This window comes from Parasteatoda tepidariorum, chromosome 8, assembly GCF_043381705.1.
Source record: "Parasteatoda tepidariorum isolate YZ-2023 chromosome 8, CAS_Ptep_4.0, whole genome shotgun sequence".
NCBI classification, from domain to species: Eukaryota; Metazoa; Arthropoda; class Arachnida; order Araneae; family Theridiidae; genus Parasteatoda; species Parasteatoda tepidariorum.
Window position 1 is genome coordinate 65824192 of NC_092211.1, and position 16773 is coordinate 65840964.

At 31.0% G+C, this 16773-nt stretch overlaps 1 protein-coding gene across 1 annotated transcript in view; it reads right to left on the reverse strand.

Annotated features, from left to right (window-relative positions):
- LOC107440074 (uncharacterized) overlaps positions 1 to 7572 on the reverse strand; it is a 40563-nt gene extending 32991 nt beyond the window's left edge. The window contains exon 1 of the mRNA XM_071184153.1: positions 7454 to 7572. Coding sequence (XP_071040254.1) covers positions 7454 to 7539 — 86 coding nt within the window. The 5' untranslated portion in view covers positions 7540 to 7572. The remainder of the gene's footprint in view (positions 1 to 7453) is intronic.
- Positions 7573 to 16773: the final 9201 nt, after the last annotated feature.

Here is a 16773-nt window from a genome sequence, read left to right on the forward strand (position 1 = left end):
TTAGAGAAATTTTAAACTAAATCAAAATACAAAACAGTAACCTAAACATGCTACTAGGAACATGCGACCGAATATAAGTAGTAGGTATAGCGGGGCATAGTAGATAAATATAAATTGGTGTCACAGTATTGCATGATAGAGAGTAGAAATAAACGTAAGTACACTGTAAAGATTCAGGATCAAAGTGCCATAGAAAGTGCCGGCACTCAGAATACCGGCACTTTACGCCATAAAATCTATTTTTACTGTAACATGTTACACAACAAAAATTTGATTTACCGTAATTTTTACAGTAATATTTATTGTAAAATCACTGAATCATTCTGCTTAAATTAATATTACTGCGGAAAAAAAACGGTACAGTATTTTACAGTAAAAGTGCATTTTACGGATGATGCATTCAAAGTGCTGGTATTTTAAATCGTAGTTTGATTGGATGTTTTTACAGTTTTTTTCTTTCTCCCTTTTACATGATGGCAGTCAATTTTACATAACATTTCAATTCAAAGGGCTTCCGAATTTTTATAAATATATAAGTAGTTGTTGTTGTTGTTGTCGTATGCCATTGAGGTAGGGTGCGATCAGCTGCTAAGAATTCGACTTCTGTCAGACCCACACCGCACACCTTTTTATAAAGCGGACCCACTCATACATCAATTCATTCATCCACAGATCGTAATTTTGACTTGAATCAGAGAATGATCAATCTCTAATTCAGGACCACCGGTATAATTTGTAATGGGAACATGAAGGACATGGGGACTCAACAGATTTAACGCGCACCAGACACCATTTGCTACATGGAGAGTCTTCGGTTGACTGGATTCGAAGTCCCGTTCTCACGAATGAGAGTCCAGCGCCTTACCAACCAGGCTGCCCCGTCCCATATATAAGTAGTATATCAGTTTAATGTGAAACTGAAAAAGTCATTGAATTTGTTTAAATATTTTCTTTTAAAAACTCAAGTTTATGAAATAATGAATCTTAATTATAAAAAAAAAAATGCTTATTTTACATATTTACGAAATATTATCTCCCTTATTACTCTGAAACCAGGCCCTACGTTTGACCATTTTGCTTCAAAACTGGTTGTCACAATGATCTGCGAACTTTTATTTTAAATTGATTTTCCAAATGACTTATTTTCTTCTAATGTTCATAAGCTTTTTTCCACGTAGTCTTCAAATGCGTGATTATAAAACCAACTTTTCTAAGAACATGATTAAAAATGACGGGATAATAAAACGAATAGTTGATATTGAAAAATTAAAATCACTTTATTTTAAATTTTTCGTATGAACAAAAAAAAAAAAAAAAAAAAAAAAAAAANAAAAAAAAAAAAAAAAAAAAAAAAAAAAAAAAAAAGGGAAAAAGTTACCCTTGAAAAAATTATAAATTTGAAACATAAGCTAAGTTTGAGCAGGAAAAAAAAATGTTAAGAAAAAATTCCCTTCTGTGTTTCAGAGGTCAAGAGTTACCAAAAGATTCCTAAACAGTATTCAACTCAAAATTTTAGAAAATGAATAAAAACTTATAATTTATATAAAAGTAAATAATTTTTTTGAATTTAATCCTAAAGTGAGAGTACTACAGTAAAAGTCAAAGATAAAATCAAGAGTTGTTACAACTTTCATACATGAAGCTGCAACACTCGCATGGGTAAAAGGTAGCGAGCGATTTGCTTTCTTTTGCAGAGAATAGGGGAGTCCGAAATTGACCACAAAATGCTTATGTAATGTTTGAACGAACCATCATCTAAGAAAGACAGCTAATGTCGTGTCTTACGCTAATTTTATTTATAAATGTGATTTCTTTTGGACATCCTAAAATATCATTCTGTAAAAATAAATTTAAAAAAGGCCGATAGATATGTAAATATTAATACATTGCAGAAATATTGAATTATATTTGCTAAATTCGAACAAACTTTCACTTAACAATGTATATCGGACAGCACTACACTGCATATTAATTACATCGCGGTACCTTTTGTTGGTTAGTTTTCTAGAGATTGGATCCTAAACACATGCTGTCAGATTCACAGGTGGTTAAATGTTCACGGCTTCTCTTTGTAAAACTGTCAAACAGACGTTACTTCGTTTGGCTCCAAGTTTGCATCCCATTCTAAAAACTTCCAAGAACTAATCCAAACAGAAAATTCTAATCAACATGACTAAATAACTCAAAAAAACACCGCTTGTAGATTGCTAACTAATACCCCAACAACTTGATGGGAATTCCTTGCCCGGGGACAGGAAGAAACTAATCAATGTCTATTGATGGCTGGCGGAGATCTGAAACCTCAGCTTGAAATCTTTTCTTTAGAAAACTCAAAGAAACGTAAAAGGTTCGTAAATACCCTTGTCTTATTTGACGGTAACATCAAAGACCAAAGCATGTTTGCCAAAGACCACTCATGAAACTTATTCAATTATTTTCGAGTTCTGATTATGATGCTAAACAATATGTGATTTCCCCCAGTGATTTGATGTGTCTCATTTTTCTATTATATTTCATTGGGGAGAAATGAAGACATCAAATTATTGTTTGTTTGCTTTCTATTGTGATTTTTTTTTCTAATAACGTTCGTTTTCTAATAAAGATTCTTTGATACTTGCTTTATCTGTATGAAATGGTTTATTAGGCAAGAAAAAATAAATTTTAGTTCCAAATTATAATAATCGTTTTTTTTTTTTTAACCCCGCTTTCTCAACTTTTCTTAATGTTTAGGAAATTGTTCGATGAATTGCAACATTTGTTTGAAAAAAAAATGAAATGAAAAATAAATAGGCAATTGGGAAATTTTAAATATTAAAATGTTCGTGATTTCTTCAGCATCATTAGAGATTATTATATTTATTATTTTCAATAAGTATACTATGACAACAAAATCTTCGGATGTTAGGGGACATTTCTTAACCCCATTTTCTGAATTTTTCTAAGACCATATACAGCCCCTGGCCGATTCTAAGTAAAATCTTAATTACCACGTGGTACTATACAGCTTTATTGTTTTTACGTATAATATAGTATAATTATCAGGTATTATATAAGTATATTATAATAATTAGAACAAATTATTCGGCGTACTGTTGTGTTTTAATAATTACATGTTTTGCAAGTGTTTATATGCAATATTTTTATATTTAAACAATGGGTTTTTATTCAGAATATTTTGCACTTCCTATTTGTGCCTATTTTTAACGTATTGCATTAAAATGTTAACCAATTGATACACGAAATATAAACCGGTTTCAGTTAATTAAGATTTTACATGGAATCTTATAGTGTGTCTAATAATTTGGCCAGAGACTGTATTTTGTCAATTGTTTAATGAATAACTAAATTTGATTAAATTTAAAAAAAGGAAGAAAAAAAAGAAAAGGAAATGAGATGAAAAAGAATATAAAGGAAAAGAAAAAAGTAAAAAGAAAAAGAAGTATAGAACAGAAAATTTCAGATAAGTAATATCTGATTCAACCAATATGATTAGTTCATTATTTTTAAAATAATTTTACTAGGGTTATTTTGACCGTAACAAGGAAGTTTTAAAATTTTAATGAAACATTATCTGAAATAGGCAAATAAAACTAAATTGTTTTCAATTTCTTATTTAATATTATAATTTTTTTTTCTTTGCTTTGGCACTATCTGGGGATTAACCAATTTGACCGATTACTTTAATGCACTTTCCAAAAAATCAGATATTAAAATTTTATCTTTCTATTACAATAATTTTAATAACACTTTAAAATCATACATATTCTCACTATTAAGAATGTGATAAAATAAAAGTTATGTTCAGACATACAATTCTGCAGTTTCTTTTTTAAAACACATTTTTCAGAATTATCTAATACGTTCAATCGTATTAAATAATTGATATTTTTTTATTATAAATTATGTGGTGATTGAATTTTAATTTGTCAATGTTCTCAACGTTTCAATGTTCTCAACGTTTCATTTGTCAATGTTGTCAACGTTTCAATGTTCGCTATGATCAAATATTTTGAAATTTTTCTAATTAATTGATGTATGAGACTGCAAACCCTTCGAATAGGTCAAAAATAGCATTTTTATTCCGAAAAAGTACATATTTCTACGTTAATCATATATTTGAAATTTCATTAATTGATTCGTATTATGAAACTGTAAACACATTGAATAAGTCGAAAGCAGTGTGATTATTCCGAGAAAATACATATTTGTATGTTAATTATATATTTTGAAATTTCTTTTTTTAATTAATATTATGAGACTGCAAACACTTCGAATAGGTCAAAAATAGCATTTTTATTCCGAAAAAGTACATATTTCTACGTAAATCATATATTTGAAATTTCAGTAATTGATTCGTATTATGAAACTGTAAACACATTGAATAAGTCGAAAGTAGTGTGATTATTCCGAGAAAATACATATTTGTATGTTAATTATATATTTTAAAATTTCTTTTTTTAATTAATATTATGAGACTGCAAGCACTTCGAATGGGTCAAAAATGTTATGCGTATTTAGAAAAAGTTCGTATTTTTAAGTTAACCATGTATTTCGAATTTTTTTTCCATTAATTACTCTGATGAGACTGCAAACACTTCGAGTAGGTCGAAAATAGTGTGCTTATTCTGAAAAAGAACACATTTTTATGTTATTCTTGCATTTCGAAATTTCTGTAATTAATTACTCTGATGAGACAGCAAACACTTCAAATAGGTCGTAATTGGTATGTTTATTCTAAAAAGGTTCATATTTTTTTGTCTTATTCCATAACGCAATTTTCTTTTTCTCTCTCTTTAAGTAGCATATCCTAAATCGATCGTTTGACCCATGGAAATTTAAAAATATCATCAGATTTTTCCTTTCTTTTTAAGTTTTGTTTGACATTTTTTTTTCGAGGGCATTTCATAAAGCAATTCCATAATTTTAAGCTATACACTGGCCTACAATAATGTAAGGGAAGAAACACTCCCTGTCATTTTTAATTTTCTTTTCTTCAAATTTCTCAAGAAATACTTAAAGGATTATTAAGCAATTTGAGAGATGCTTAGGACAGGTGACAACTCATACTCATCAGTAAAGTTTAAGACGTTCAGAGGTTTGAAGAACCGGCAACAAATTACGAATGACAATCAAATTTTCCGGACATTCTATATTAGAACATATAGCAATAAGTTAATGGTATCAATTACTTTGGCAAAAATATAAGTTTTTATAAAATAAAATCGACCATGTAGTGAGAATGAGCCCAGAACGAACAGCATTAAGAGTCTTTAATGCAACCCCCTCCAATAAAAGACCAAGAGGAAGGCCCAAAATGAGATGGAAAGACTGTGTGGATGAGGATTTTACCATCCTAAAGGTAAAAAACTGGAAATCAATTGCTGGGAGAAGGCCAGAATGAGAAATCCTTCTGAGGAAGGCCCAGACTCACAAAAGGCTGTCGTGCCAATGCTGCTGATGATGAAATCGATATATCGATTAATTTTTCAACTGGCTTTACGAAATTTTATGCAGTTATTGCATAGAATGACAGAAATAATTCTTACTTATTGATATATTTTTGGACATGGAGTTTTCAAAAACACTCTTTTTCATCTATAAATAATTACCAGTCTCTCATCCCTCTGAAAGTTTTAAACTTTATAGCTGAGGATAAGAAATCGTATAACCTAAACACCTTTGAAGTAAAAAAATAATTCGTATTCTTTGAGAAATATGAAAAAGCATCAAAAACTGAAAGTGTCTCTTTCATCTTTGTTGGGAAGTGTATACATTATTTTTATTTTATAACCGTTGTTGAACAGCCGATCCAATTTCCGGGTTTATGACTACTAATGCTCAATTCCGTAGCCTTGTAATTTTGAACCCAATACAGAAGACAAGAGAATTCCTGGATCAAGTATTGGGAGAAATTTGCCTTCGTTGAGGACTTTTTGATGGAACTAACTCACATTTGCGTTACATGGAGAAGAAGACCACGAGAACCTCCCACGGTTAGTCTGACGGCAAGGGAACTCTAACCCGCGATCCGTCTACCACTGAGGATATTTCACGTCAGCACTGTGGTCGACGCAAGCCGGATGAGGAATTCGAATGAACCAGCCATTGCTGGGATCGAACCCCGGTTCACCTCTTTAAAAGGCGAAGGCTCTATCCCCTGAGCCATCGCGGCTCTGGGTAGTGTATATATCCTTTTGCTGTAAAAAATTATCTGGTTATTTAAAAATGACAAAATTAATATTTTTTAAAAGTTATTGAACTTTTCCTAAAAATCGCTTATTTAGCGAAATCTTTCCTCCCAGATGAAAATTATCAAAATCAATGAATAATTTACAATTTTTGCAAATTTTGATGTTGCCACATTTCCTGAATCCATTTAATATTTCTTAAAAATAAATAATCTCATGAAAACTTATGTGTAAAAAAAAAACAAAAAAAAAAACGTAAGTTTTTATGAGGTCGTCAAAATATCTTGGGATCTTTTTAGAAGACTATGCTACCTACCATCATTATGCGTGGTCTTCTCTAATATCGCCCTTATTAATTTCTTTTTTGCGCAAATATAGTGTAATTTCATGATTTATCTTGGGATCATTTTTTGCAAGACTATACTACTTATATATATTTTATGTTAAATTAGTAATACGGTAATTATACTGTGATAAAAAAAATTATTTCATGTTCTGATTTTCCTCTTTAATATTCTAAAAATTCATGCATTAAATTTGATTAAATTTTATTTTATGTTTTTCATAAAATATTTTTCTTCAACCAAATATTTACCTGTTAAAAAGTTTTATTTACGAAAAAGGGAATTAGATGTAGTTCGAACATCAAGTAAGCAACTAACTGAGGTTTGCAATTTGCTGATTTTTCGCTCGTAAGGAAGAAAGGGTGAAAGCAATGATTATGTGTGACATTAGAAGTCTCTTACTTTTTAAAATTTTCTCAAAATGCAGAAAAAAAGTAACAAAAATTATAAGTGGAACAATATCAAATTTGGAATAAAAGTTAAATTTGGAGAAGGAAAAAGTTGAAAATGAATTTCTTCAAAGAGTTGCAGAAATAAAGAATTCTGATAACAGAAGGATAGCACAAGAGATTCTTAAAGAATATTCAACTTAAAATCTAACAAAATGAATTAAAACGTAAAGTTTGTTTTATGCAAAGTTATAACTTTTAGTTGAATTTAATTTTAAAATTAGATTTCTGCTGTAAGTTCAAAGCAAGCAAATTCAGAACCCGGAGAGTTGGGTTATGCTGACTTTTTTACGTAAGCATGGGACGAGGGTTTGTGATTTGACATGACAAAAGGGGAGGAGTCCAAAATTGCACAAAAAACCTGCCTTCGTAAACCTGCCCATCTTTATCTACAATAGGCTACCCCAACACAGAAACAATCATATTACTTAAATGTCTAATAAAAATATATTTACATTAATTTGTATCTTACCTAAATTTTTCTTTAAAAACAGATTTTGATTCAAGTACAACGTTTAATTTCATTTGATAATAATGTATCGAATTTTCACAACACATTCCATAGCTCTTTTAACTTAATCAGGATAAAAAAATGAACTAGTTTTCCAATTTAACTGCAACTGCTGTTCAATTTCGATAAATGGTATTTTTGTTTGGACACTTGTTCATGTCAGCTGTTTAATCTTTTAAAGAAAAACATTAATTTTATGATCCGTGTCATAATCGATAGACTAGAATGATTTTGATATTTTTTTCTTCTTCTCTTTTGTATTAAATACAGTTTTCTCTTGATTTAAATGGCAAGAAGAGAACGTGATTGTTCGAATTTATCTTTAAACTAGATTTGATAAGGAAACGAAAAAGAAAATACGCATAGGATAATGTAATATCTATGCCATTTGTATACAAATATCTGATTAGTTGTATTGTTTGATCATATAATATTAAAAATAATTTGAGTGGCCGATATAATCTGATCGAAATGCTAGCATCTGCAGCTGTTGATGAATTGCAGGTTAGAGAGGTGGTTTCAAACTTCTTCGTTTCCTTTTTCTCAAGACTCAGAAAATATAGCCTCTTCTGTAAAAATCTACCCTTTTTAACACCTGCTTGGATTTCTAAGAATTTTGTGGGAGACTCCGGATGCTAGAGGGGAAAGAATTCGGGAATCAGCTGTCCATGATGTTACACTATATATACTATACATATCTAACTTTTACTGACTTTATCATACCCAAACACACGTAGATATACTCTAGGATTACGGCGAACCCGGTGAAGGAGCAATCCTGTAGGGTCCGAAGCAAGACGTTTTCGATGTCGAAAAAATGATTTTTTTCAACCATATCGACGAGCCATTTTTTCTTAATATTAAATACATTTTGAAACTTTAAACTTTACATTTATGAAAACTACATATTAATATCATTCAATAACAATAAAAAGGAATTTAAGATGTTTATAAATTTAATTTTTATAAATATTTGAAAATTTAATGTATATATAATTTTTTTTTAACCAGACATAGCTTTCGGTACGCTCAAAAAATTTTCTACATGAAATATCAACAAAAAATTGGCATACACTCATGTAAATATGTTTGAAAAATCAGGTGAAATAGTTTGTTTCATAATATGTACAGAATATATTATATATAAGCAAAATAAATGTAGTATTTCTGAAAAAAATGCAAAATTTCGTTCAAATTTTAAAAAACTTCCCCTGTATAACAAAATTATAATGAAAAAAATAAACTTTATATAGTTAATTAAATGTAAATAAGGTATATGTACAAGCATAGAAATTTTCATAACTTTACAATGATTTGTTTTTTGTACGAGCGTACCGAAAGTTATGTCTGGTAAAAAAAAAATTATATTTACATTAAATTTTCAAATATTTATAAAAATTAAATTCATAAACATTTTAAATTCCTTTTTATTGTTATTGAATTATATTGATATGTAGTTGTCATAAATGTAAAGTTTAAAGTTTTAAAATGTATTTAATATTAAGAAAAAATGGCTTGTCGATAAGGTTGAAAAAATCATTTTTTCGACATCGAAAACGTCTTGCTTCCCTTAAATTTAGTACAGTGAGCAACCCGGTACGAGCGGTGGTCTTGCGAGGATGACCGGGTCACTGTTTTAGCAGAGGTTCACAATGTTCTTTAATGTAAATAGTTTTATTATGTATATATTCTAGTATTGCTCTTTTAATTCATTTACGTACTTATTTGTTTTAAACACATGTTTTTGTATATAGTTAACATATTTTTACTTTCATGCAAATTTATCATAACTATTTTTACTTCAATCTTAGCACGACTTAAAACGCATATTGTGTATTTGACAACTAGCCCCTGGCTATACCTATACTATATATACATACTATATGCTATACATACTGTAAATAACATACTATATTGGAAAATATATTTCTGTGTAAACCAATCTAATTATTTTATTTCGATTATGAAAGCACGATGTAAAATACTAATGCAGTTTTTCATAATGCAGGTTCTTTTCATAAATTCGGATCTTTTTCATAATTTATACAAATATTGTTATTAGAAAAATAATAATTAAACGAGAAAAAAAATCGATTTTTTATCCATAGTAATTTTACTTTAATTTCATGAAGTGAGTCGAAATACTAAATAAATATTAAACTATTAATTAGATTTAATTTATTAATTAGATCTAATTATAAATTCAGATTTTCGACAAACAACACTGTAAGGTAAAAACATGCTGTTACTCTTGGAACCCTTTTTACCCTGTCGCGGAACACCATTGGGAAACCCAGCTCGGTTAGAGTCTATAGACGTCGGGTTGTTCAAGGAAGGATTTTTCAATTCTTATCTCTACTTAATTGCTGCCCCCGGCCTCATGTAAGTTGGAAACCCCTGTTATACAAGGTATCTTCTTTTACAGGTTCGACTACCGGCTGAAACCATATCCTCTCTGCATAATGGAAGACAGGTTTCACCGTCTCTTGGACAATTTTTATTGCGGGCCTCTACCTCAAAATGCAAGTCTTTTTCTGTGTGGGCCTATTTTGTGAGTCTTTTTCGGGATTTTTGGAGAAGCATTTTTCCAAAGATTTAGTTTATATTTTGATAAACGGAATACCTTTTTCCATTGTAATATGCTAAAATAACTTCCACTTGTTTTATTAATGCTCTTTCTTAACTGACTTCTCATTTCATGAAATACCTAGTTCGCAGTATTCTATGAATTAAAGAAATTCTATACTTTAACGGTAACGTATACACGTGCATAATTTAAATTTTTTTAATTCATATTTTAATTTTTATTACACATGCTGTAATTACTTCTTATACAATAAAAATAATCAATTCACTGAAGGGAAGTAAAAGTAGACACGAATGAAAAAATAAAATCAAAACTCGTTATGACGAATTAAACAGGAAATAAAGACGCAATGGAAGAATTTATTACAAAAACATTTTGGTAGCACAAAGTTTTATTTTTTATCCAAATCGGAAAAAAAGTTAGACAACGGTGCAGTGAAAAAACGTGACAAAGTTTCATTTTTTCTTGAATAACAGACGCATTTAGCAACATATTTCTGGAATCAAACAATAGAGACCGAAAGAGAACCACAAAATGCTACTAACTTCTTTTGGAAACAAACCTTTCATAAATAAAGAAATAACTGCACTTTTTGAAACAAATTTTTCATAAATGAAAAAAACAACAACAACAAATAACTGCTAATATCAAATATGAAATAAACTATAAATAAATACAATTTTAGACATGAATGTTCTACGTAAGAAATAAATAATTGATTAGCTTACAGTACTATTCATGGAATATTTTTTCTGTGTTAGTCTTTGTTTAACCCTTTGACGCTGGGGCCCCTTTTATATATATTTTTTCCTGACACCCTAAATTACGGTCAAAAATATATTTTAATACTTCTTAAATATATAAAAAACAGTCTAATAGTTACTAAAAAGGATCTATTAGATTATCGGAATTATATTTGTGCTAAAGTATGAAATCCAAAATAGTAGTAGCGTGAGGGGGGGGCACACTTTTTGTTTTTAGAAAACTGTTCGTCTATTTTGAGTTTCATACATACATTTATACATACAAATATACCTACATATACCTATATTATTCATATACATACGTATATTATTTTATAACCGTTGTTGAGCAGCCGGCCCAATTTTGGGTTTACTACTATTAACTACGTAGCCTTGTAATTTTGAACCCAATCCAGAAGACAAGGGAACTCCTGGATCGAGTGGAAATAAATATGCATATATACATAAAACGAAAAATAAGCGGTCAGTTTTCTAAAAACAAAAAGTATTCCCCCACCCCCTTACGATACGCATATGCTCTTAGATTTAAATAACTGCAAATAAGTGCAAATTTTAAAACTTGTTAAGAAGTGATCCGAGTTCGGAAGATTTTACTTTCAACGCGGAAAAAATAAATAAATAAATAAATAAAAAACACAGGTGCTTTATGCTGTATTTTATAATCATAAATTACTAAAATGCTAAATATAGGTTTAATGCTAAATATAGGTAAATGCTAATAATACACTTTGTAAATTAAAGAAATTTCAATGATGAATAGCTGTTTCTCTTAGATCCAAATAACTGAAAATTTTAAAACTTGTTAAGAAGTTGACCGAGTTCGGAAGATTTTACTTTTAACGCGGAAAAAATAAATAAATANAGAAAAAAACACCGGTGTTTTATGCTGTATTTTATAATATTAAATTACTAAAATGCTAAATATAGTTAAGGTTAATAAATGTTAATTTTGTAAATTAAAGAAATTTCAATGGCGAATAACTGTTTCTCTTAGATCTAAATCACTACACATAAGCGCAAATTTGAAAAATTATTATTTGGAAGTGAGCCATGTTGTGCTTGAAAGATTTTTACCTTTAAAGCGGAAAAAGATACCGGTGTGTGATGCTGTATTTCATTACCATAAGTTGTTAAAATAATAAATATAGTCTTTTTCACTTATTTTGATATAAATTACTACAAAATAATGAAAAAAGAATGAAGAAATATGTTCAATACAAATTCTGCGTCAAAGGGTAAACTGTCGAAATCATTAGTACTTTGTCGGCGAAGAAGAAACGCCAGTTTGCCTCATTTCTATACTCTTCAAGTCTATAACCCACAATGCTTCTTTTCAAACCATGTTTTTTTTTTTCCAACAATGACTTTGTAACTCTTTAAGTATACAAAACAGGTGTTCCTGAACACTTAGCAATACAAGACCGAAAATTCCAGGTAACATATAGAGCTGAATCCTTTGACACCTACTTCAAATAAAAGGGTTGTCTTCGGACTTCTGGATGCTGTCTTAAGTGATAAATGGGTTAGGGGGTGAAGGGAATTCAATAATTGAGGTTGCACATGAACTTTAACGGCCTGGTGCTTTGCACGTGACTGGCTACAGGAAAACGCGTGCTTTGAAGAATGTCTTTGATGCTATTGAAAAGCTTGAGTATGAAGTGTGCCGCTACTGTCATTCAAAAGATATACCACAACATGGCAGATCCATGACAGTTATTTCAATGGCGCTCTCCGAAAAATCAGTTCATAAGGTGAATCATGATATTGGTTCTTTGAACAAATATTCTAGTTCAATATCATTTATATCGTTTGGCATACAGTATTAATAAGGAATTAAGCTGCCTCTACTCTCGCCATTTTGGATTGTAGATCTTAAATTTGTGTTTTCTCGATATTTTTTTTCGCACTCGATATTTTTTAAATTCTTTTTTTTTTAATAATCGTTGTTGAACAGCCAACCCAATTTCTTGGGTTTACAAGTACCAGTGTTCAACTCCGTAGCCTTGCAATTTTGAACCCAATCCAGAAAACAAGGGAACTCACGGATTAAGTATTGGGAGATATTTTCCATCGTGGAGGACTTTTGCATGGAACTAACCCGCATTGCGTTACATGGAGAGGAAAACCACGGAAATCTCCCATGGTTAGCCTATCGGAAAGGAGACTATAACCCATGTTCCCATCTTTTTATAATCGGCGTTGAACAGCCGACCCAATTTTTTGACTTTACGACTACCAGTTTTCAACTCCGTGGCCTTGTAATTTTGAGTCCAATCCAGAAAACAAGGGAGCTCATGGATCAAGTATTGGGATAAATTTGCGTTCGTGGAGGACTTTTTGATGGAACTAACCCGCATTTGCGTTACATGGAGAGGAAAACCACGAAAATCTTCCATGGTTAGCCTGTCGGCAAGGGGACTTTAACTCATGATCCGTCTACCACTGAGGATATTTTAAGTCGCACTGTGATCTGTGCGAGCCGGGTGCGGAATACGAATCGTCCAGCTATCTCTGGGAATTGAACCCGGGTCACCTCATTAAGAGGCGAGTGCTCTATCCCCTGAGCCCCCGCGACTCGTTTACAAACTGTTGATGTTATAGTATTATTAAACAGACCAATACCTTGCAAAAAAGATAGAAAATAAAAAGGTCGCTTTATTAGATTAGGAGAAATAGTGCTTGATAATTTCTAGAATATCTATGAATTTTTTTCTCAAAACTATAAAGCGATAAAATTTTGAGTAAGTTTGTGGTTTTAAGAAAGTTATTTAAAACTACACGTTTCTCAGTTTTCAGATTTTTTTAAGACGAATCTTATCTTTGTTTAAATTTGTAAAAAACGATTTCAATGACGCTAAAAATTCTCTTCGTCGTAAATGACACAAGAATGAAGATACTTATCAACAATTTATTAACTGTTTACTACTTCAATATCTTTCAACGATAATTTATTGCAGAATTGTATTGGCATAATTTTGAGAGAAAAAAAAATTAATAGAGAATCTAAATTAACGCACGCTTTATATCTCAAATTCTGATTGGGTGACGTCCCTATATTTTACATGCATTGAAAGATAGTGACAAATAGAATAAATATCCATCATCAGTTTATTTGTGAAAATTAAATAAAAAGGATTAAAACATATTTAGAATTTTCCTTCTTCGTCTCCATCCCTTCGACGGTTGAGTTCAATCGGTAGAGGAAGGGCCTCTTAAATTAAGGTATTACTAAGGTACTCAATAAGTTGAACCTTGTTTCCGTTTATCGCATCGTATGTAATAAAGATCGAAAGGTACTATAAAATATGTTTCAATCCTGCACGACATTAAAATTGCAGCTGATTTGAACCGTATTAGGGGTTAAAATGCTCCAAAAGTTCTAACAGCTGCTTGCATTTTACTTTATTTTTTTTTTTTACTAGAAATTTTTTGTAATTGAAACCTTTTGGCGTGTTTTAGAGTTGCCGTCATCATTGGCTAGGCAGCCCGGGGTGGGTCCTGGCCTTCTCGAGGATTTTCTTCCATCCTGACCTGCTCTCAGCAACAGTTTTCCAATTTTTGCAATTCAGTATGAATAGCCGCGATGGCTCAGGAGATAGAGCGTTCGCCTTGCAATGAGGCGAGCCGAGTTCGAATCCCAGTCGATACGAATTCCGAATCCGGCTTGCACCGACCACAGTGCTGACGTGAAATATCCTCAGTGGTAGACGGATCATGGGTTAGAGTTCCCTTGTCGTCAGGCTAACCGCGTGAGGCTCTCGTGGTCTTCCTCTCCATGTAACGCAAATGCGGGTTAGTTCCATCAAAAAGTTCTCAATGAAGGTAAATTTCTTCCAATGCTTGATCCAAGAGTTCCCTTGTCTTCTGAATTAGGTTCAAAATTACAAGGCGACGGAGTTGAACATTAGTTGTCGTAGACCCATAAGATTGAGTCGACTGTTCAACGACGGTTATAGAATAAAATAAAGTCTTTATCTACAGAATAGGATCATCTGAGCTTGAGTCTTATCCCCTTGGTCTATTTTCAGCTATCCTAGTTATAAAAATCGTTTTAGGTGTACATTTATCTGGTGACAGCATTAGATGACATTTCATCCTTTAAAGTGTTATGAATATAGTACAGATAATTTACTTAAAATAGTTTTAGCAAAAAGTTTTTCTTATCAATTAAAGGGAGGAAGACAAAATCTCATCATGTGACCCTAGGCGGTCTTTATCCGTTTCCTAATGGTTCAAAAAATGGGGCGGTTATAGAGTTTAGTGGTATGCATGAGATCTGTGAGTGGCTATACTGCGCTGATCAAAAACTGCATTATGAACTCGAAGGGCTCGAAATCAATAATAAATAATACTGCTGAAGTACTGGTGTAATACTAAAACAAAGCCTGACCTCTGGGTCACGTGAACTTGAACACGTCCTTAAGAAGACTAACTTGAGGGAGAGTTAGAGTAAAAATGTTTTTTATTTGAACTGTTTTTTTATATTTATTAAATTCTATAAATGTTCTAAATAAAGCAGTTCATAGCTGATAATTTTATTTCATAACCGGCGTTGAGCAGTTGACTCAATTCTGAGTTTAAGACCATTAATATTCAACTCCGTAGCCTTGTAATTTTCAGCCCAATCCAGAAGACAAGGGAACTCATTGATCAAGTATTGGGACAAACTAACCTTCGTGGAGGATTTTTTTTATGGAACTAACCCACATTTGTACTATATAGAGAGGAAAACCACTAAAAATTCCCACGGTTAGCCCGAATGCAAGGGGAATCTAACCCATGGTCTTTCTACCACGGAGGATATTTTTACATCCGCATTGTGGTCAGTCAGAGACGGGTGCAGAATTCGTATCAACCAGCCACCGTTGGTATTCGAATCTAAGACACCTCATTCAGATGCAAACACTCCATAGCTGGTAATTAAATTAGTTAATAATTACAATTCTGATTGTAAGTCAACGAAGGAGTATGCAACAGGTAGAAATTTTCTGATGTTTAATTCATTACGCTAGTGTGCAGAATTACACTAGCGCATGATTAGTTCATTATATCTTTAATTACACTAGTGTGTTTGTTTTTTAATCAAGCTAAATAATACTGATACATAAAATACACTGATACTGATACATAAAATTAGGTTTTTCCATGATAATTCGTGTCTTTTCATACATTAGTACGTTAAACTCTCAATCTTCTATTTACGCCTTTAAATATTATATTTGAAAAAAATTAAACTTCGTCTTAACAGTCTCGTACTAATCCTATTTGCTGAAATCCAACTTAGGTATCAATTGCATAAATCAATATTAACATGTATCAATCATATAATTGTTTCACTCAAAGGGATCAAGAGATCACACGTCTAAACATGTACTTTGAAAACTGGTTCATTATTTTTCACACAATCGATAATTTCATACAGAATTGAGAAAAATGTAATAAGGAAATCATAGTAAATGATCACAATTTTAATCGTCATGAAATTACAATTTTAATCATAATTACCACTAATATTGAAATGCAATTAAAAGTAACTACGATTATACCTAATCTTGATTACAATTATAATATTTATTATAAATACATTTATTGCAGTTAATAATATTAGGGGGCCAGGAAAGCAATGCCGTTTCGATGCTTTTGATATTTGTTATCAAGATTTTATTTTTAATCTATAATGTATTCACTCTCGTTACCTTTCAATGCCGGTTAGAAAATGAATCGGAAAAAAAAATGAATTGGTTTTTAAGACTAACAAATATTTAATGCGCCGAAACAACATTACCTTCCGGTCCCCCGCTAACTCTATATTGCTAACTCATAGGTTTTAAGATTTTGATTTCTCAAGAATTTTTCTACCTATTTAGCTCTAATTTTGTATTTCGCATATAAATTTTAACTTAAAATGATGTAAAAAATTGTATACCTTA